Source organism: Amborella trichopoda, chromosome 1, assembly GCF_054954075.1.
Source record: "Amborella trichopoda isolate Santa Cruz 75 chromosome 1, AtrichopodaSantaCruz75HAP2 v2.0, whole genome shotgun sequence".
NCBI classification, from domain to species: Eukaryota; Viridiplantae; Streptophyta; class Magnoliopsida; order Amborellales; family Amborellaceae; genus Amborella; species Amborella trichopoda.
In genome coordinates this window covers 39,435,820-39,458,817 of record NC_142336.1, presented here as the reverse complement: position 1 = coordinate 39,458,817, position 22,998 = coordinate 39,435,820, and the positions used below count along the sequence as shown (strand labels likewise).

Genomic DNA, 22,998 nt, shown 5'->3' with positions numbered 1-22,998 from the left:
AGAAAGTGGTTCCAAATTTGAGAGATTCATCCTTGGGCTTGGAACCTTAGAAAGAATCAACTAATACATATATAGTATAGCCAAGCGGATGGGGAAATCATAGAATTCAAAAGAGGTAAAAAAGAAATTATTCACAGAAATTAACCATTAACAAAGATGCATGAAATAAAAGATAGGATTTTTTTTATTTCCTTTTTAATTCTTTTCCTTATGTTCCAAAGTACATCATTTTTTGCATCTCGTATATTATTATTTTCCTTAACATAATTTTTTGTGAGGGGGGATCCATGAGACAACCAAAGAATTTTAATGTCCAACTAGCCACCTTTTGAAGGTTTTCTTTTCCTCTCTTTTTTATTTTTATCACCTAGAGGACTTGGGCAAGGGGAACCTCTATCACCCTTTATTTCACATTGGCAGCTGATATGTTTAGTCGCGTTGTTGACATACCCTTAAATTTGAGCTGATTGGGGATTTCTCAGTGACCTTGAGTGGTTCTCGTTTTACTCATTTTAGTTTATAGATGACACTTTGGTTTTTATGATACAGGCCACGTCTCAATAGAAATATACGATTTATGTGTTAGAGGGTGATTTCAGGGCTCAGAATTAACGTCTGGAAAATTTCCATGTTAGATGTGGTTTTTGAATAGATATAACCTTATGTGGCTTGCCAGGTGACTAAGATATTAGTTCGTATGTTCATAACTTTATACCTCATGTTTCATCTTCTGTTTACTTGTAAGCCTAAGAAGAGATTATGAGATCCATTAATTGGAATGGTGGAAGGCAGATTACTCTCTATAAGGGAGGATTACACTTAGTGGTTCCCTTCTTGCTGATTTGCTGATATACTTTATACATGTAGTCCAGATGCTTAATAGTGTCACCGAGAGATTGAAGAGGTTGCAATGTGAATATTTGGAGCAGCTGTTGGAATCTCGTAAGTCGCTACTGATTATGTGGAAAAGAGCATGTAAAAAAAAGAGAGTGGGGACTGGGAATCATATGGTTGAGAGATGTTAGTGGGCACTTCTAGGAAGGATTCCATGTGGACTGGTTTGCAAGGAGGAGGCACTATGGAAGGATGTCATTCTAGCTAAGTACAGTTTATTGGATTTAAGTTGGGGGACTAGAGGACTGAGAAAATAAGCTAGTGTTAGTGATTTGAGTTTAATAGAGTGGTGGAGGGTGAGAATAATTCATGCATTGGATTTAGCAGTGGGGATCAGAGTTAACAAGTCAGTAAATATCAATATATCGGCTCACCATGAAATAAAAAATAAATCGGTTTTATTTTAAAAAGTCGGATGAAAATACTGGGTCAGAAATACAGATCCGAAAAAATCCTTTATGTAAAAATGTCGTGAATACATCGGATTAGGCTAAAAAAATAGGAGTGGGAAAAATAGATAAGTTTAAAAATTTTAAAATTCCAAAAAATAAAAAAATATGCCAAAGCCAACAATAAGTAATCCATCCATGAAAACTTTATTAAACTAATATAATTAAGTCAATCAATTTAGATGTCTCATTAATATTATCCCATCATCCAAAAGTTAATACAAAATTCACTTGATAGATTCAAGATTAAACATAAGGCATGGTAGAGTCATCAAAATTAATAGAAAAGTTAGGTGTTTGGGAAGGTGTAAGCCCCAAGTCATGTTGTCATGCATAATCATCATAATCATCCAAAATATTTCGTCTCTTTGAAAACCTCTTTTGGTAATGAACCAAGCTGTTCAAGATTAATTGCATTAAAATGATGCTTTCATTTTTACGAGATGCAGTCATCCTCTTCGAGTTCCCTCTAATGTAAACCAAGTCGGTTAACATAGTTGGTGTCAATTTATTCTTTTTTTGGTTTGTGTTCCTTAAAAAACACATCAATTTCTTTCGCACGTGGATGAGCTACATGGTTGGCTTAAAATTTGAATAGCAACCATTCCAACCAGTGGAATGCTTTTTCCACATACTTCCTACCAAACTCCTACATTATGAGAAAGTTTTTAGCCACAATTCAAGATAGACTTATAAGTGGAATAAAATTTGTTTTCTTAAAATAATGACAAAACTAATAATACGAGAAGAAACTTACGAGGATGAGCTTTTGACAATAATTCCATTGCAACACCATCAAATACATTTAGATCCCGCGTAAGATACTTCAACAACTCTGAAAAGAATACATTCTTGTGCTCTTTCTGGATTATTGTATCCGAAATCAAGGCAATGCCAGCCTTCACTTTAGTATTGTCAAGTTTAACAAACCCACGACACACTAAAGATGAATTAAGAAATGCGGCAACAATTTGAATGGGGTGAATTATATTTTTCTTTCGCCTCTTTGTAAAATTCTTCAACAATTCAAGATATCTTGACTCATTACCATTACAATTTCTCTTTAGTGCTTTCCTTGCCTAAAGTACTGGTTCATATAAATATCCCATGGTTGATCCCTCACTATCAACCAAACGCAGCCTTTGATAACAGGCCCGAATGTTGTGATTATATTTATCACATCATTCCAAAATTTAGAGCTTTGAATTATTTCTGTGATTTTTTTTCCCATTTTTACTCTTGTTATAACTTATAGCTCTCTATTTAGATGATGCAACCATCAATCTTAAATCCTCTTCTACTTGCAATATAGATTGAACCAACAAAAAGTGGTAAATCCAGATTTACCATACTTTTTCAATTTTCTTCCAATTGTGTGCTTTCTCATTAAATCTAAAACAATGGTATGCGGATACAAAAAATCCACTATCAACTTAGCATCCTTAATGATATCTTTTACCTAAGTGGCATCCTTCTCAATGTCTTTTGGAAGCAAATCTTACCTATGAGCAACACACCATAGTTTATGAATATGAGGGAGTTTCGGTTCTGTTAGATCACCAGTAAATACATAATTTGATCAATTGTTAGCCATAAGTTGAACAATATTTTGTTGTCTCTAACTCAATGCCTTTAAGAAACATCTTTTCAAGAAATAATCCAAATTTTTTATGTTCAGATACCTCAAATACATTTATAAAAACTGACCCCTTTGGACAAGAAGCAACAACATTGAGGTATCCGACTAGAGGTCTGATATCAAACTGCATCCTGATTGAACCCATGGCTCTTTTATTGAAGTTACAAATGCATCAATTTCCATCCTAAGTTCTTGTACCAATTTAGTGCGAAGAGATGAGTACCTTGTGAATGCGTAACCATCATCAAAATTGTTACATGCAGTTGCAAATGAGAATTGGTAGTAGAGGTACCAAGTGATGCATTAGAATTACCTACGCTTATCGAACTTTGATCAACATTTTGAGCATATGATGTAATTTTGTTCTTCTTCTTTGGGGGCTTAAAAGATTCCTCATGTGTCGCTCATACAGCCAAAGCTTGTACATCATCAAGTACTTGAGGGCAAGATTTTAGTCACAGAGAGAGAGGCTGTGCATTTATTGACAAAGAAGTTGCCTGTGCATTTATCATAAATAATGTTGCATTTAATGTTATCGATGCACAATCATTTGTTACTGTGATAAATGCATGTATCAATTTTAGTGTTGGTTACACATTGCCAAGTTATTCATCTCTTCGCACTAAATTGGTACAAGAATTTAGGACATAAATTGATGCATATGTAACTTCAATAAATGAGTCATGGGTTCAATTAGGATGCACTTTGATGTCAGATCTCTAGTCGGATATAAAAAATCGGTCATTCCTCAATTGTGTTGCTTCTTGTCCAAAGGGGTTAGTTTTTATAAATGCATTTGAGGTATCTGAGCAATGAAAAACTAGATTATTTATTGAACAGATGATTTTTAAAGTTATTGAGGAGTTAGGGCTACAAAATATTGTTCAACTTAATCACTGACAATGGATCAAATTATGTACTTGTTGGTGATATAATAGAATCGAAACTCCCTCATATTTATAAAACACGGTGTGCTACCTATGGGGTTAGATTTGCTTCTACAAGATATTGATGAGGATGTCACTTAGGTAAAAGGTGTCATTAATGATGCTAAGTTGATAGTGGATTTTTTTGTGTTAGCATATCATTATTTTAGATTTAATGAAAAAGCACACAAATGGATGGGATTTGAAAATGTATGGTATAACTAGATTAGCCACTAACTTTTTGATGGTTTAATCTTTATTGCAAGTAGAACAGGCTTCGAGATTGATATTTGTATCATCTAAGTGGAGAGCTATGAGTTATAGCAAGAGTGAAAATGGCAAAAAAATCACAAATATAATTCAAAGCTCCAAATCTTGGAATGATGCGATAGATACAATCACCACATTAGAGCCTCTTATCAAGAGCTTTGTTTGGTTGATAGTGATGGGTCAAGTATAGGATTCTTATATGAAGCAAGACAAAGGGCAAGGGAAGCACTAAAGAGGACTTGTAATGGCAATGAATCTAGATATCTTGAATTGTTAAAGAATTTTGAAAAGAGAAGAGAAAATATCATTCACCCCAATCGTGCTGTTGCTGCACTTTTTAATCCATCTTTAATGTGTGGTGGGTTTGTTAAACTTGATAATCCTGAAATGAAGGCTGATATTGCCTTGATTTCAGATACAATGATCTAGTAAGAGCATAAAAATGTATTCTTTCAGAGTTGTTGAAGTACCATACGTAGGATCTAAATGTATTTGATGATGTTGCAATGGAATTATTGTCAATAGCTTTTCCTTGTAACTATCTTCTTGTATTATTAGGCTTTTTAGTGTATTTAAAAAATAAATTTTATTTCACTTTTAATTGTATCTTGAATTGTGGCTAAAAAATTTCTCATTATGTAGGAGTCTAGTGGGAAGGAATGGTTGCTATTCAAATTTTGAGCCAACCATGTAGCTCATCAGCGTGCAAGAGAAATTAGAATGCTTTTGAGGCGACACAAACCAAAAAATAGAATAAATTGACACCAACTATATTAACCAAATTGGTTTACATAAGAGTGAACTCGAAGATGATGATTGCTTGTCGTGAAATGAAAAGCAAGATTGTAACGCAATTAGTCTGGAACAACTTGGTTCATTGCCACTTACCCAAAAAAAAGCTTGGTTCATTGCCAGAAGAGATTTTCAAAGAGACGGAAAATGAAGAGACCTCCATATATGATGATTGTGATGATGATAATGCATTGATACATGACTTGGGGGTTTCACCTTCCCAAACTCCTAACTTTTCTATTAATTCTGATGACTCTACCATGCATTATGTTTAATTTTGAATCAATTTAAAGAATTTTGTATTTAATTTCGGATGATGGGATGAGAGTCATGAGACATCTAAATTGATTGACTTTATTATATTATTTTAGTAATGTTTTCATGGGTGGATTACTTATTGCTGACTTTGGCATATTTTTTATTTTTTAGAACTTTAAAATTTTAAAATTTTTAAACTTATATGTTTTTTTCACTTTGATTTTTTGAGCTTAATCCCATGTATTTGCGACATTTTTACATAAAGTATTTTTTTGATCAGTATTTTTGACCTGATTTTTACATCAGACTTTTTACAATAAAACCGATTTATTTTCAACTTTATGTGAGCCGATATATTGATATTCCCTGACTTGCTAACTATGTTGTGGGTAGCAAACATGTTAATGGTTGTTAGGGGGAGAATGAATCACTAGAACACTTACTGGGCTGATTGACTCATTGTTCCTTTGGTATGATGATGTGGTCATTCATCTTAAATTTTTGTAGATTGGCTTGGGAGACTCCCTGATTAGTGGCTTGTTTGATGTTATGCTCCATTGTGCTCTTGGGGACGGCTTGTTTGTTAGTGCAATTACTTGTTATGAAAGCCTTTTGGGCGTATGGAGATAGTGTGATAGGCATCTTTAGTGGGGAGAGAGTTCATGAAGTTGTCTTGCGAGAGAAGATTCATGAATAGGTGATTGTCTGGTCTTTGAGTCTAGTTAGGATTCTATTGTCATTATTGGTGCCCCATAGATTTATGTGATTTTTCCTATTGTGACAAAGGATTGTTTCAACTTTTTAAGCACAGACCCCAACACAAAAAAAAAAAATTATTATTTGAAATTTAAATAAATAGACTCCCTTCAAATGGACTCTAAAAGAAAAATAAAAATTTAAATAAAATCATTTTTATTTCTTCTTCTTTTGATAGCGATTTGATCGCTCCAGATAATCGAGCACGATAACTTTAACTGCATTACTTTTTTTTCTTCATTCTTTTCAAAATTTCCTTCACTTTTGATATCCTAATTCTTTGAATGTATCTATGACCTCCGTCCTCTTTTATGCCAACGGTTCCTTCTACCGTTATGTTCCCATTGTGTTTGTCATGTAATAATTTTTGAAAATAAACTCTCCACCAATTGTTTACCTCTTTACCAAGACCTTTTGATCCTCACTCTAATACATTTAATATGGTATAGATCCATATACTTTTTCTTGCTTAGTTTTGCTAATTTGAAGACATCTTTTTCACCTTTTCTTGTTCCCAATTTACTGTATAGATTATCATATGCCTTAAGTTTAACATTTACGTCATGTTTGGAGTTCCATTTTCCTTCTTTGACTAATTTATTCCTAAATAAGTCTATTTTCTCATTTTGTAAATTCCACGACCTAGTTCTTGGATACCTATTAATTTCACCCTTGATCTTCTATGTCGTTATATAAACGCGCATAATCACGAATCTATATTGGGTAGTCAAACTCTCTCTTGGGATAACCTTGCAGTCTTTACATTATGGTTGATCTTCATTCTTAACTTGGAAGAAGTCTATCTGGCTTTTATATGATCCACTTTTATAGGTTATTAAATGTTCATTTCACGTTTTAAAGTAAGTGTTTGCTATTGCTAAGTCGTAGGCCATAGCAAAATCTAGAATTGTCCCACTCATCTCATTTATTTCACCAAACCCATATCCCCCATGTACCCCTTCATACTCCACATCACTATTTAAGTCCCTTCTTAAAAAGGTTCTCTCTCCATTTGGTATGTCATGGACGTCCTCCCAAAATTGTCTCTTCCCCTAATACAAGTTTAATTAGTAGGAGTCTATCACCTATTTTGTTGACATTAACTACTTTATCTTGTAAATCTTTGTCTACTATTATGCCTTCGCCATTTCTAGTACTATACTTTCCTGTATACCAAAGTTTATACCCATCTATTTCTTTAGCCTTCTCTCGTTTTGGTTTCCTGTAGACAGGCTATGTTCATTATCCTTCATCTCATTTCATCCATTATACTTTTACCTGTAAGCATTCTTACATTCCATGTGCCTAGACATATCCTATTCTTTTAGAAGAGCTTTTTTACCTGCGCTCGTCTAGAATGTCGCAAGAACCCTTCCCTATTTTTCACTGTAACCAGGCGACGTGCGGCGCGTCGCTATTGGGGAATGCCCTAGCTAGCCCTTACTCATTTTTCACTGTACTCGGGTTCCGGCACAGTGCGTCGCTTTTGGGGAATGCCCTAGCATAAGCAGATACTGTAGGTTCAGGGTTCATGATAAGTTTTGGCAAAGGTTTACGTTGGCTGCCTACCTAACACAACCCAGCTCCTTTACTCAGCGTGGGATGTGTTAAGGAAAAGTTTAAGGTCCTCACCCTTCTTAGGTTATATATATATATATATATATATATATATATATATATATATATATCGTGGATTTTGTTAAACTATTACCTCTCAAGGAGGATTCTCTTAGCCTACACAACATATGTTGAACACTTATTATTACCCTTGCTTTGATATAAAAGATCGTTTTGAGGAAGGGTAATTTTTGTTATCAGTGATGGGTAGAATAGATATTTTTATAAGATGATAAAGGTTTTTTATAGTTGTTGTGAAGGAATTAATGCTCTATAAGGGTGATGTCACACCACATGGGGATTATGTCATTCTATGTGATATGTCACGACCTACTATAGTTAATAAATACTTATGTTTCTAATTTTTACTTTATCCTTGATTATTTACTTAAAATAACATTATGAAGAAGTTACTATATTGTGGATAAGAGTATCAAGTATCCAAAAATGTTGATTAGGTCAAAGAAATACTCCATGAGAGAGTAGCCTAACAAACACACACACACACATGCACATATATCGAGATATAGAGAGAGAGAGAGAGAGAGAGAGAGAGAGAGAGAGAGAGAGAGACCACATAAAACCTTGGATATCGTGGGTAGACTATTAAAATTGAGAAAAGGGATTATCATACCCAGAAAGTATTCAAATCTGCAAGAAGCATCATATGACGTAGATTAGTTCTCATTCCATGACTTTTCATGGTGTATTGCATTGCATCAATTATACTTTTCCTTGCAGCCTCAATACTCGTTTTCTCCACCTCAACAATAGAATTACTAGTGGTATTTCTCCCGCCGACTCCTGGTGTGCCCATTACAGTACCTTTCGCTAGCAGATACAAATCTCCTTGCTCTAATGGGCACATCAGGAGTGGATGGGAGAAATACCGCTAGTAATCATAATATAAGCAATGTAATTATATTGAAAGTATAGTTGTGTTTCTAGCTAGCTATAAATTAAGAAAATCATCAATTTGGTTGTTATCTTGGTCTTTAAGGTTGGGACCAAGATTCCTAACAAAAGGAACTGCGATCCATGCATAGGGGATTGAAACCCCAAAGTTTAGAAATCGAGATCCCTTGAAGATCCTTTTCTGGGAGTTCCAAAGCAAGTTTCTGAAGCAGAATTGCCACCTATGTTGAATCAATAAATAACACAAAGGATGGAAAGAATTAGGGCAGTATGGGCTATGCTTGTATTTATTTATTTATTTATTTGTGTCAATTTTTCTTTAGGAACTTGGGGTGGTGGGATGTTCCTTAATTGTGTGGATTGCAGATATAGAATCAAGATTATTCCAATGGGAAGTTACCCACGGATAACGGACAGCAACAACAATACATTTGACCTGTAAGTAATGGTTGCTGATCTTTGCAATGGTCACTTGGCTTTAAATGTCATAATTACTTGGGATTCAAAATCCATCATATAATACCTGATCATGTGCCCTTTGCAACTTGTATTTGCCTTTGGAAGAATTTAATCATTGATTGACTTAATTTTTAATTCAAGTTTCCCTCACACAAATAGTTTTATTTTCGCTTACATCAATGCTGCCTAAGTGAATTCACATGGAGCTTGTCAACTATTATTATTTTCTTCTACTCTTCAAGTCACATAGCCACCGTGAATCCTATATGATTGATAAACTGATTTCCTTTTAAGTTTCCATCTTATTACTGCTTCTCACCAACAGCTGAAACCTGATTAGCAACTATTGTCTCCCTGCTCAATGCCCATGGCCCCCATTGTTTCTCACAATGGTTTTACAGTCGGGATAATACAAGCTGCCTTCCTTTTGATTTGTTCCTGGTATTGGCAAAATATTAGAAAATCTTTGTATACCTGACTGGATAATGATAACAAGTTGTTCTATTAGTTGAAATTCCAAAATAAGCGGTTGTTGTTCTTTTTTGCAGTCTATTTTCATTTTGCTCGGTGTATCTAATGAAGATTGATGACTTTATGCAATATTTTAAAATGTGGGATGTGGCTCGATGCGTCGAGGAGGCCGATGCGGTTGCATCTCCCTGATGTAGTCAATAAATATAAGAAAATTCTAAAAAATCTAAAAATAAAGGTTAATGCATAAAAAAAATATGGAGGTGATTTATGTGATATTAGATATTTATTTTATTCATTAACTCCAAAAATATCAGCTGTCACGGATTCGGTACCCGCTATCCCTTGATAGATCATAGAAGACATTAGAAAGTAGAAATTAAAAACTTGAAGCTAGTTTCATACATCATTCAACAACCGTAATCACAAATTTGCAACCACAAACTATAAAGTTACAAAATACAAACTAAAAGTCCATGAAGATTAAAGAGTTCCAAAGTATCACACCCAAAAAAAACAAATATCGATTTCTTCTTGGTCTTTTAAACCCTCGATTTGTTGTTAACTTTGCTAAAACTTCCGCAAATGAACACCCAAAAGAAACAAATCCACAACCAAAGATCAACCAATACGAAAATCTAAGAATTTCAAAAAAATAAAATTCCGCTACGCCTTTTTTTTTTGATCGATTTGATGAAGTAAACAGCCACAGAATAACCCCCTAAACCCTTTTCCCCCTTTTTCGGGGCTTAAAAAGTAAAAATATGCACTCTCAAGTGACTTTTTTTTTCACATCACTCACTGGTCACATATGCGGGCTATGCGGGATGCGGTGCCTATGCGGGTGCATCCCTCGAAAGTGCATATGTGGCCTCATGCGATGCGGTTCCCAGCGCATAATGCAATATGCGGCCACATTTTAAAACCATGCTTTTATGTGAATTTACCTAGAATGAATCAAAATTATTCTTCTGTTCATTTGCTTTTACGTTCCTGGCAATACCCAACATCCTGCTGATAAAATAGTTGACTCCCAAAGAGCAAACTAAATGGAAAAACTAGTGTTTACTTGTTACATTCTCAAAATGAGGAGGAAATCATAAAGTTATTCTTACTTGGGGATCCCATCTGTCCATTAAGAGTTCATTTTGACGCCTTCCTTTGAGAATGAAATTGGATTACATCTATTGACTGCACATTCTGACCTTGCCGGTCGACACCCCCTGCCTATAGTAAAAGCGTGCCCTCCAACTTTTTTAGTGCACAATAGGTGCTGAGCGTATCGGTATGGACTCATGGGGTTTTCAGCCTCCTTCAGTTGATGGAAAACACACTTTGCTATGCTGTTATCATCATTTCCCCTTGCGGGTCTTCTTTCATCTTTTAGATAATCTTTTGAATGTCTGGATGATGAGTGGATTTTTTGATGAGATGATAATCACAGACATACATTTCGCTTTTTCAATTTTGATTGGTGCTCTCATGCAGGTGTAGCATGATAGTTTCTATTTTAGAAATAATTTACATGCAAGAAATTTTTTTGTAGCTTGATAGTTTCTATTTTAGCAATAATTTGTATACAAGAAAATTTTTCTCCCATGTTCCTTAACTCTTTTTGATCATTAATAGTAATGTTTTTAATAAATTATAAATTTAGAAGAGCAATCCATGTTGAGTGTAACAAGAGAGATGCTTAAACCGCATCAAATTGATCTGAAAAATTGATATTGCATCTCTTGAAACATCTTCACTAACTCATGCATTTGCATTGGCATTAGCTATCCTGAGATCATGAAGTAAAGAGAACCCATCCAGAAGAAACATTGTCATGAACCTCGACAGCTACGTGCGTCTCATGGTTACTGGGATCTTCCATCTAAGGTGGTGTTCCTGCTCTTAGACACATTTCTGCGGTTTGAAAGCTGGTACACATTCCCAATGCATTCCCATTCTCTTGTCTACATGTTCCCTTGTTGTCTTGGAAATTCTCTTTAGCTAAAGTTAATCAAGGTCCTCCCCCTCTCCCGTGGCAGGTTTGAATAAATTTTGGATATTAAACAAGGGTTGTAAACTGGCTGGTTCTCTCCCCAAGACAGAGTCTCAATTTTGCTTACTGTTAAGGAATAACCTGCTCTCTTTTCGCATGTTCCATTTCTGAACCTACAAAATGCATCAAAGTTAATTTTGGGTTTTGAAGAAGGGCAAGAAGTGGGCTCCCTATTTTCCCATGATAGAGTATCCTTTTACTTATGGAGCCTTTGATTTCGCATAGGAAGTATCTCCAAAAAGCAATGGGCCTTTAGACTGACATTATTGCCGTCTCCCAGGGTTCCTTAGTAAACCCCTGATCCCTCTAGGCCCTGCATTGCCCCTTTGGCTGGTTCCTAGTCACTTGAGCTAGTCTAACTTGGATTCACTGGTCCATGTGAACTCTATAACACGAAATTGCCATAATGAGGCAGCCAGAGTTTTGGGGAGCACGATGTTAATTCCGGAAAGTGAATCTTCTGTTTCAGATCCTGGCCTTGGTAGAACTTGTCTTTGATTGGGTTTTTGATTGAAAAGAAGCCGAAGCAATCTCAATTGGAGCCATTCAATCTCTAATCGATCTTTTTTATAGAAATAGCACTCGATCAAAGGGGAGCATAAGCAAGTTCTCTCTGTGACTGATGGGAACTTCGAATCTGGGGCAGGAGCAAACTCATATTAGGGGGGAGGGGGGGTGCAATGGGAATTGTCACTTGCTTAAATTTCCCTACCTCGGGAGCATAGGTTTGCTTGTCTAGGAGCACCTTTAGAATTCATGTATTATGCAAGGTTTAAGGAAACAAATTGGTGACTTGGATCCGCTACCCCAAAAACTAGGTAGGATCGGTGGATTGGCAATCTGGATTGGAAAATCGGCCAGATCGGTTGGTTTTGGCCTGAAAAAAGTTTAAAAAACTCACCAAAAATATTTGTTTTTTGGGTTTCCAAAAAAATTAGGGGTGGTGCATTATGAAGTTTCATTATTTTGCAAAAGCATGTGAATATCGAGATGCCGTTCCCTTGTTTGGATGTCTGTTGACTATTATATTCACATTACTAGAGAAAAACAGCTTACAATCATCATGGATATGCATACAACATTGAAATATGACCTATACGTAGATATTGCATTATGACTTTCATTATTTTGCAAAAACATGTGAATATTGAGACACTGATTCTTGTCTTAGTTTTTATTGATACTAATTTTGATATAGTAATTTTATAAAAAGAATATTATTTTTATAATTCTCAAAAAAAGAAATTTATGCTTATTTTGTGATTTCAGTGAAGAAACGAGGGAGAATAATATTTGTATAAATAAAAAAAAAACGCAATACACAAACCCATTTGTTGCATCATGCCATCTCACAAAAGGAAAAGTTTTCTCTCTTGTAAAACTCAAAGAAAGATCTAGATAAATTGTCTTCAAATGAATGATTCACAATTCGTCCTTGATTTGGATCTTTTTTGAGCTCTAGTTTTGTTTTTAAATTGATTGTGGGTGATCATAGATGCTCCAAAAATTTCAGATAAAAATAATTTCCGTGGAGGATAATACGCTTACAAATTTAAAATGACTGACAAAATTATTTACAAATCTATTTAAATGGAGGTTTGCCCAAACGTAGTAATAGGCAGGCTCACACTTTTCCCCATTGCTATGCTTGGGCGAGAGAGAGAGAGAGAGAGAGAGAGAGAGAGAGAGAGAGAGAGAGAGAGAGAGAGAGATGTTTGAGTTCTTTGTATTTTTTTCTTTGTATTTTTAACATTATTTTTTAATTATGGTAACTATGCAAATTTTAACTTTGCATTGGTTTGTAAATTATTTCAAGTAAGAATACGTAATTATCATGTGTTTCTGTCCTAGATTCTTTAGATCATGAGTTATATACAATAGTCTACATGCTCCATTTATAGGATTGGTTCTCTTTCAAGTGTAGGTTTAACTTCCATTTTTTTCCTCTCTTAAAGTTCAGTTTTATTTTATATTTGAAGAACAGAGCCTGGTAAGTTATTTCTTTCCTCTTTATAGGCTCTTGTTCAACGAATTATAAAGTTGCTTGCATCTTTTTCTGAATGTTTCATTTAGGTGGATTATTTCCAAAATTTGGGTTTATAAGAAGAGAACTTAGGCTTTTGGGATCAATTGTTGTGCCTTGTAACACGAAAACCTTTCTCTATTTTTAGCGCTTTTTCTCTCTCTATCCCCCTTTGCATTCAATTTGTTAATTAGATAAACAATTGAATGGTCTATAAACGTCTTGCTTGTGGGTTTAGGAGAGAGAGAAACTCAGGCTTGGAGGGAGAGCGGGAGTCAAGAGAGAGATCTTTGCTTTAGAGTTAGTGATTTTGTGAATCACAAGAAATATCCTTGATGAAGCCGAGAGACATGCTCTTACAAACAGGCATATAGGCTCGCATGAATGCATAAGATGGTGGTTATTTCATGTGATGGAGGTGGGGTCTCTCCTCTTTAAAGAGGTGGGGCTTAACAAAATATTTTAAAAAAAGAAAAAGATGAAACATATTAAAAAAAATTGTTTAAAGGAGGTGGGGCCGCCTGCATATAGTAAAATATAAGTAATAAAAAACAAATGTGGGAATTGAGGAATTTGCCATGTTTCCTTGTAGAACCGGGCAGGTTTTATTAGCTGATTCTCTGACAGAACAGGTCGGATCAGAACCAGCCAGTTCATAACGGGGGGGGGGGGGGGGGGGGGGTACGATTCAGTCGGTTCCCGATATTTAACGGGATCCGGATCGGCCACTGATTCCCGTTCGGATTGGCCCGTTCCGATCTGGATCACCCATGTTTAAATCTTTGGTATTATGTATACATATTATATATGTACCTGGAAGCGCTTGCCAGGAACACTATAAAATAGGCTAACTTTTATAGTTATATACTGCTGCACTATGGAAGTTTTTTTTTTTAACATGAATGCACTATGGAAGTTTCATAGCAAGAGGGTCCCATAAAGAAAATAATTGAGATTGTTGGGCCATGACAAGAAAGGTAATTGAAGTTTATCCTTAAACCATGATATCTTTTTGATGTTGTTCAAAGCTCGCTTCCGGCAATTCTTGAGTTGTATAGAAATACCAGTCCGGATTGGTGATTTTTTGAACACTGGTTTGATCGATAATATGTGTTTTTGTTTTATAAGATTTTCAGTTCTGATGCATTCCATTTATAATGAGTTTATTGCATTGTAATTGTTTTGAGTGTTTCTTTTGAGACATTTGTTAAAAGCTTCAAAGAAAAGATAATCTTTTGATGTTGTTCATGGAACCTTGAGATCTGTCTTTGATATCCTATCGATATGAGACGTGTAATCAACATATACAAATACATGCACAGATGCAAGCTGTTATAATTAGTATTCTAGTGACTCTAGTCAACTTTATAATTGACAATGTGAGTAATTATATATCAATTATCACGAGGAAAAAATCATCGAATCATATATATGACATTGTGAATCATAATGCCATGTTAAATGAGATCAAGATTCCATGGTAATGGATCAAGATCCCATGTAATCTGCAGTGAGCTCCCAAGGAGGATCAACTCTGGGAACATGGATGCATGTTCCCAGAGCATCACCATTCCCTTGGGATGGTGCTCCCCATAACTATGAGCCAACCATGCCATCCTCAACAGCCAAGATGCATATAAGCCACTTCTGCGACTGAGCGTGGAGTCACCCAAGCTAATCCAAATAAATCTCAGATAAATACCACATCATTCTACCCACGGAACGAGTCAATAATTTAACCACCCTGTGTCAGCCTATTCTTAACACATTATGCTCCTATTGGGAACATTCAATCTTCTACTTTGATGGTGATCCATAGTCAAGGTGCTTTCTCTCCATTTGGGCCTGCCAACCAATGGTGACATCTCTCTTTGATGCTGGTATCTACCAAACCAATAGGAAAAGAGGCTCCAGTAAACTATACACAACTGTAACTTCACCTGTCCACGGTCCATCCCTCACCTAGTTTCACAGCCACTTCCCTTAGAAGTGCTTTATTCACCTCCTTAGCCTATTACTTCCCAATCCTCTTACCCTTTTCGGTTTGCATAAACTTGTGGGATTTACTACTTCCTCTCCAAAGAAAATTCCACTGTATCAGGGATGGTGGGAGTACTGGGAATTTGAGATGACCATACCTCCCACCCCTCTTGGTGTTTCGGAAGTTATCTTTCCTGCAACTGGTTTTATTTCTAGAATATAGACTTTGGCCAGCTCTTTTCTGAAGTACTAATGTGAATTATTCAAGATATCTTTTTTTGAGTAGAAATTATTCAAGATATCACTGTAGTGATTGTGGCGGCCTGTTCTCAACTTGAACGGTGAATGGGAAATCTTTGCTTTTCCTTTTTCGCTCTGAAGTTTCTAAATTCCCTCTGTTTCACACTTAACCCTTTTGTAGATCTGGGATCTGCAGCGTCTGTTATGTTTGATGTTGATGACCAAGATTCATCTTAGCCTTCATAAACGCCTAATTTATCTTTGTTCCAAGTAGTTTTTCTTAACAATTTTTGCTTCGTTCTCAATGTCCCCACTAATTTACCTTTATTAAAGTTTATGAGCAGTGATCAGAGATTATCATTGTGAATAAAGTGAACCCTCATAAAGAACTTTATAGAATGTATTTTGAAAATCTGTTCTTCCCTAGGGCCAATTACTATAGTACCTCTTAAATCTGATAGGTTTAATTGTAAATGCATGGATATTCTAATTGTCCTTGCTATTATATGATCTAGAACATTGCCTACAAATTTTCTTTGGTGGCTCTTTTCAGAAAGTAGTAATATGAATCATTCAAAATATCACCTTAGGTATTGTGACAGCTTGTTCCCAGGTTGAATAGTGAATTGAAAATCTCTACTTTTCATTATATATATTGAATTTTTCTGAATTAGAGCTGGGTGGGTGATGCGGAGAAGTGCTTCTGGAGTTTTATATGATCGTGCCTTATCAATGAAACTGAAGGGGAAGTTTTATAGGATGAAGTGGAGATAGGCGGGGGATGTGGAGATGGGTAGGCGAATTGGACATGTGCTTTTGGGATTTTATGTGATCACTGCATACGAATAAAACTGAAGGAGAAGTTTTCTAGGACAGCCTTAAAACCAACCATACTTGTGGGATAGAATGTTAGGCGGTCAAGAAACAACATTATCGATATAATGAGTTTAGTTGATATGAGGATGCTGAGACGGTGAGTGACAAGACAAGAAATGATAGAATTTAGGGAATGAATGCATTAGAGGGACCTTAAGAGTGGCTCTAATAGGAAATAAGATGAGGAAAAGTAGACTTGGGTAGGAATGTGCAGCGTCGATCTAGAATAACACCAGTTAGGAGGGGCAATTTGGTTCAAGTGGAAGGATCTAAAAAGGCAAGGGGAAGATCCAAAAGGATATGGATGGAATCTTGGAAGTAGTGAGAAGAGATACTGTGACTTATGGTCTGATTGAGGGTTTGGCCCTTGATAGAGTGGACTGACAAAGAAGGGTTCATGCAGCCGACCCCATATAGTTGGGATAAGGCTCGGATGATGATGATGATGATGATGGTGATGGTGATGGTGATGGTGATGGTGATGGTGATGGTGATGATGATGATGATGATATCAAAGTTTTCGAATTCCTTCTGTTTGACTCTATTCTCAAATTTGTTTGATGGTGGTGACCAAGATTCATCTTACTCTTGCATAAATGCCTAATTTGTCTAGTTTCCATAACAGTTTCTGCTTCATTTTCTATGGACCCACTAATTTACATCAATTGAAGTTTTTGAGCCGTTTTCAGAGATTGACATTATGAATAAAGAGAAAACTCATAACGAACTTTGTAGAATGTGTTTTTGTTGATTTGTTCTCCCCCAAAGGGTTACCTCTTAAATTTGATAGGTTGAATTACAAATTTGTGGACCCCATTGTCCTAGCTATTGTATGTATCTGGAATATTGATTACAAATTTTCTTTGGTGGATTCAAAACTTTATATTACGGTGGCATGGCTAATAAATCAAAAACCAGCTAAAGACAAATAGTAGAAAGATAAGAAATTCAGAGGGATGGAGCCCATTATACTATTAAACTAGTTTTATACATTTCGTGAGTGTTTTAAAAACACATGGCTGGGCAGGTGGCAGCTCCAAGTTGCCTCACCAATGCCCTAGTTTGACTGATCTAGACTTGGACCATTATCACATATTTGTTCTATAAGACTTGGACAGACTGGGGTTGTCAGAGTTAGTGTTTTAAAAAACGCTAGGGCGCTAGGTGGTTGCCCAAAACCTCAGGCACCACGAGGTGAAAATTGCACGTCCTGTTAATTTTGTATATTTTTTTTCATTTATATGCATTCAAACTAACTTTCTCCATGCAAATATCTATGCATGAATGTTGAAACACATCGACACTTAAAATAATTGAAAATTTAGTGAAAAAAATAAAACACATAAACAAGTCCATGTGTGTTAACCTCCAACTATCGAAACCTAATTGAATATGGCATGTTTCATACTGACACATCAATATGATCACAACTAGACAAGATGAAATACAAAAGCGAAGTATAAAACCAATGGCCCAAATATGAAATACGAAAGGATGGACTACTCAAGGGACAAGACAAAAAGTCTTCAAATACCTTCACTAGTACCCTAAAAAATTCCAACAATGAAGAGTTAAGCGTATGGATGTTTCTTGAAATCTCAGTTTTTTTTATCAATAGATTTGGAGTCTTAGATTCCAATTTTTTTTCACTTCGATTTAGAATACCCCCAATATCCTTTATGAAACAATTGTGGGTCAAAAATGACTCGAGGTAGGGGCACTTTATTCTAAAAAAGTGGCTCGTACTTGGGGCCTGCCTAGGACTAGGTGCTGGGTGCTCGCCTACGCATCTGCCTGGGCTACCTGGGCGGCCACCCAAGTACTGGTGCCCAGGGAGGAGGGCTGCTTGGCCCTCGGCGTGAGCCTTGAGGTCCTCCGGGCGCCTAAGTGTCGGGCAGACCGTTTTTTAAAACAATAATCCGAGTTAGGTGCATCTGAACTGGTAAGACACCAGCTTTGGGTGATTCGGGCAAGTCCAAGTGGGGACGGGAATTTTTAAGCATGGCATTTAATAACAAACATCACTAAGTGACATTGATATCTCAATTCTAAAGTCAATGATAAGTTGTCAAATTGAATACATTGTTGATCACATCCCCATCATTATTGGGATCGGGAGAGTGGTCAAATCCTGGATTGGGATCGGAATCTCTGGATTGAGAGATGCACAAAGATCAGTGGGGTAGGGATCAAGATCTGTACACCATGAGTTAAAGGGATCATGATCCCAATGTGAAAGGAGTACGATCCAAATTTGTTCAAGATCAAACGATAAAGTATATGGGATGGAGGTCCCATCTAGCTTAGAATCGAGACTCCCCAAATGGGGTACTCTAGCTCGGGAAGGAAGTCCATTGAAAGATGTGATTAATGTTTTTTCTGAATTAAAAAATCATAGTGTCATTAAATACAAAAAATACTGTTCTTTCCACCAAAAAACGAAAAAAAGAATCATGTTTTTAGAATAGTTCTTAATTTTGTTTAACATTGGAGTGTGTTTCATAAGTGAGAAGTGAAACTGAAAACCCAAATGAGGATTCGAATTTCAGTCCTCAGATGTGAAAGCAGCTCTAGTGTTTTCAGGAAATGCGGTATCCTTGTTTTCCCTCGTTTGGGTCCTTTCACATATTTGGGATTTGGCATGCGATTGGTCAAACCTCTTTAGATTTAGGGGGAAAAAATGGCCTAGAGGCAAAGGAAGGGTCAACTTGCAAAAATGGTAGATATGGTCAACGAGAGGGCATTAGAGACAGCTCAATTGCATAAGGCTTATAGAGTTTCCAGTAAGTGTAATGAAAAGGATTTAGGGTAGGACATAATGCTACTTTTGCTCATCTATAGGTTCCATAAAGTAATATGACAGCATCTTGTACGTTATGGTGTTTATGTTTGTGATTATGTTTGTGATTATGTTTGTGATTTACAAGTTCGAAGTTCAAATTTCAAGTGTCAAACCTTGGTTGCCATTGTGGGCATTGGGACTGTTTCTCAACTTGTTGATCTCTATACTGAAAGCCAATTCATATTTCAAAATTTTTTAGAGAAATATGCTCTTGCACAGAGAGAGAGAGAGAGAGAGAGAGAGAGAGAGAGAGAGAGAGAGAGAGAGAGAGAGAGAGAGAGATTATGGTCTTGGGAGTTAGAGAGAGGATGGTTGGGGGAGTGGGGGCGGGGAGAGGGGGCGGTTAGTGCATGAGACTCGAAATGTGCTTGTGATCTTCAGTATAATATTGGACTCTACGTTCCATTTACTCATGGACCCATGATTTAGATGAGAGGAATCCGGATCCCTTAACCAGGGATCTAGAGCCTCAATTTTGCGGATTGAGATCCCCAAATTCAAAAAATGAATGGAATCAAGATCTCTTATTCTGGACCACAGGATTGAGCTTCTGGATTTGGAGTGACCACTTTTTTGGGAGATCCCCTATGAACGACACATCAAAAAAGTGGGGGCCTGACCCTCCTAGGCATCGGCCTGAGGTGGTCAGAGGGGGCTAGATGGGGCAGCCTGGCCGCATGCCTGCGCATAGTATCTGAGCATAGCCACCCTCCTTGTTTCACCCCTATCCAAGGGTTGAAAATGCCCTTGGGTAAAGAGCATTTCAGGCTATTTTCCTCTCTTCTAAAGGCACAATATATTGGGGGTGGGACTCCTACCCGAAAACACACAAATATACTAGTTTTTTTTGTGTTAAACACATTAAAAACTAGTGTTTGGTGAGATTGTTGAGAGTGCAATTTTTTTTTTTGTTCTTAATTTTGAAGATTTTGATTCGATCTGAAGGTGATTGGGTTGGTGTTATAACATCAAGGAGGGTTAAAAGATGTGCTTTTAAGCCACTTAAGTGTCAAATGTTTGTATCAAACCAATGTCCAACACATTATGGGTTTATCAAGGTTAATTTTTGCATTTTGTTTTTCCCTAGAACTCCAATCCCCTAGGTACCCTGCCCCATCCTTGCTGTCTTGGGCAGCCTCATGGAAGAGGTAAACTTCCTAACAGGGCAAGGGGGGTGCCTAGTAGGCTAGACCCCCCTGGCCGCCTAGGCACTGCCTTCAATATGCCAGTTAAATCCACATTTTCTAAATTGTTGTAACGTAAGCATTTTGGCAGTTTCTGTATGGGAAGAGCTGTTCTCTATGTGTCCCTTTTGTAGAAGTGGACAATATTTTATGTATATTTTAGCAAGGACAATTACATTGTCTTATTCATGCTTTTCCTTTTTATTCATAATGTTTCTAACTGTGATCATTGCTTGTTTGTTCTCGAGAAAGATGAATGTGATGAGTTGACAGCTTCTACATGTTAACTTTATATCAGACTATTCCTGCTGCTCTAAGGTTAACAGTAAGTTGGAAGCTGTTTCACTGTCAAGAATCACTTACTTGCGCCTCAATTCTTTCCAGGTTTGGTCCAGTGAACATATTTTGGAGTTCCCGCTATGACACAGCAATGACTTTGTTTTTGGCTTGCCTCAAGGATTTTGCAGAGTTCGCAAATTCTATGGATAAAGAAAGCGGCATACCGTTAGAAGACTGCTTTAAGCTTCCTTACAAGTACACTTGTTTTTCTTTTCTTCGATTGTGTATGTAAAATTATCAAATATAGCTAATCTTCTTTCTATAATTTTCTGTTTTTTTTTTTAATATCTAATGGATATCTTTATTTATTATTTTCTATGACAAAGGAACTCATGATATGGTTGTTTTTGTTCAGTAGGCTTTTTTGTTGCCTGATAACTTTCAAGCAAAATATATTGTAACCAAGTGCTTGATGACAATTCTCTCATAAAACAATAGTGCTCTATAACACCTAACAAATCGAGTGATTAGTTACATGTGTCAAAATTTATGGTTTCATCCTTTTAGTTTTATTCATAATGTTGATCTTCACATAGTACTGTTGTTCACATTGTGAGTTAAGATGGAATTTGAGTGTCTCGAGGTCGGGTAACTAAAGTGAGGGAACCCACCATCCAGAAAATCCTCAATTTGGATTTCCAGTTGAGCTTGTCCAGATTGAGGTAGGAGTCCCGGTTGAATCAAAATGAAAAGATTGAATTATGAATAATTTGTCCATTGTGCGGTACACAAAACTTAGAGACAGATCTTACGCATGTAATAAAGAGATAGCTTGGGAAGCAGAAATTACCTCCAAATATGTATATATGATGGCTAGGGCCATATGTACAATCCCTAATGTGATTTATATATCAATATCAGAGGTTCTCCTTTGCATTATGATACAACAGCGGATTGACATACTCTTGCGCAATTCTCAATATTTAATGCATGTGCAGCATTAGGTGAACACGTACCTATTGCAATTACTGGACATTCATAGACTCTCTTGTCATCCCATTCATTCATTTTCTCTTTAATCATAACCTCAACATTATATTTTTATTGACTTTCATTTTATTTTCTCGATGTCTTTCCACGATCACCTTGAATTTCAAATCATCTTTTTCAGCTTTATCTTATTTGAAATTTGACGTATTCTCATGATGCTTTCTAAATAGCCACTAATTTGATTAGGAATTTGAATATCAAACTAAGGGATACATATGGCAGGATTGAAAATGACAAAGTGGAAAATTACAGCATCATTATGAGCTTCAACAAGCCAGAGAATTGGACCAAGGCCCTGAAGTACCTGAAGTACACTTTGTGCAACCTGAAATGGGTTCTCTTCTGGTTTGTTGGCAACACCGGTTTCCAGCCTCATCGAGACCCTTCAGTAAACTTTCTCTCTACTCCAAAACTGGTCCGACTGAAGATTGAATCCGAGTTCCCACAAACACCTGAGATCCTTGCATTTAATATATTTTGAATATTTCATAATACTTCAATGTAAATACAACGGGCGCTTATGTGTTCCCCTGAGCAGAATAGATCACTTCAGTCAATTACATGATTCATTGGTAATCTTAATATTTTTCATTTACCATGGCTGCCTTATCCGTAGTGGTTTATAAAAGAAATAAGATTATCAGTACATACATTCTTGAATGGAGCGTGTACTGGTGTGGATTTGCTTAGTACTTGAGATAGATGGGTTGGACTTTGTTGACCTGCTCCCAACTTTTTAACTTCTCATATGCCCCCATCCTCTGGGATAACTAGAAGCAGGGATACCCTGAAAACTGGAAGTTCTAGGTCCTTGGAAACTGAAATTGCTAATACCTGGCAAATTCTACAATACTTGTTTAATAACCTATCCGGAAGTTCTCAAATACAAAGATTGGGTTTGATGGTGATCTAACAAACCTTCATAGAGATTAGGCTTCACAGATTCAGAGAGAGAGAGGACATGGTTATAGAGAGTGCTTAGAGAGAAAAGAGTTAGGAAAATGACATTTAGTGAGCGAAAGGAGCTAGCT

At 36.4% G+C, this 22,998-nt stretch overlaps 1 protein-coding gene across 15 annotated transcripts in view; it reads left to right on the top strand.

The window, feature by feature from the left end:
- The window catches only part of LOC18437496 (beclin-1-like protein), a 34,153-nt gene extending 11,540 nt beyond the window's left edge, over positions 1-22,613 (top strand). For 2 of the 15 annotated variants that reach the window (XM_088864769.1, XM_088864796.1), the window contains 3 exons: positions 8,883-8,954; positions 21,023-21,172; positions 22,190-22,613. In XM_088864769.1, the coding sequence (XP_088720895.1) occupies positions 8,883-8,888 (6 nt within the window). In that variant the 3' untranslated portion in view covers positions 8,889-8,954; positions 21,023-21,172; positions 22,190-22,613. Of the gene's footprint in view, positions 1-8,601; positions 8,955-11,224; positions 11,372-21,022; positions 21,397-22,189 lie in introns of those variants that run through there. The other 13 variants (XM_088864723.1, XM_088864798.1, XM_088864782.1 and 10 more) reach the window with 12 other exon arrangements.
- The last annotated feature ends 385 nt before the right edge of the window (positions 22,614-22,998 follow it).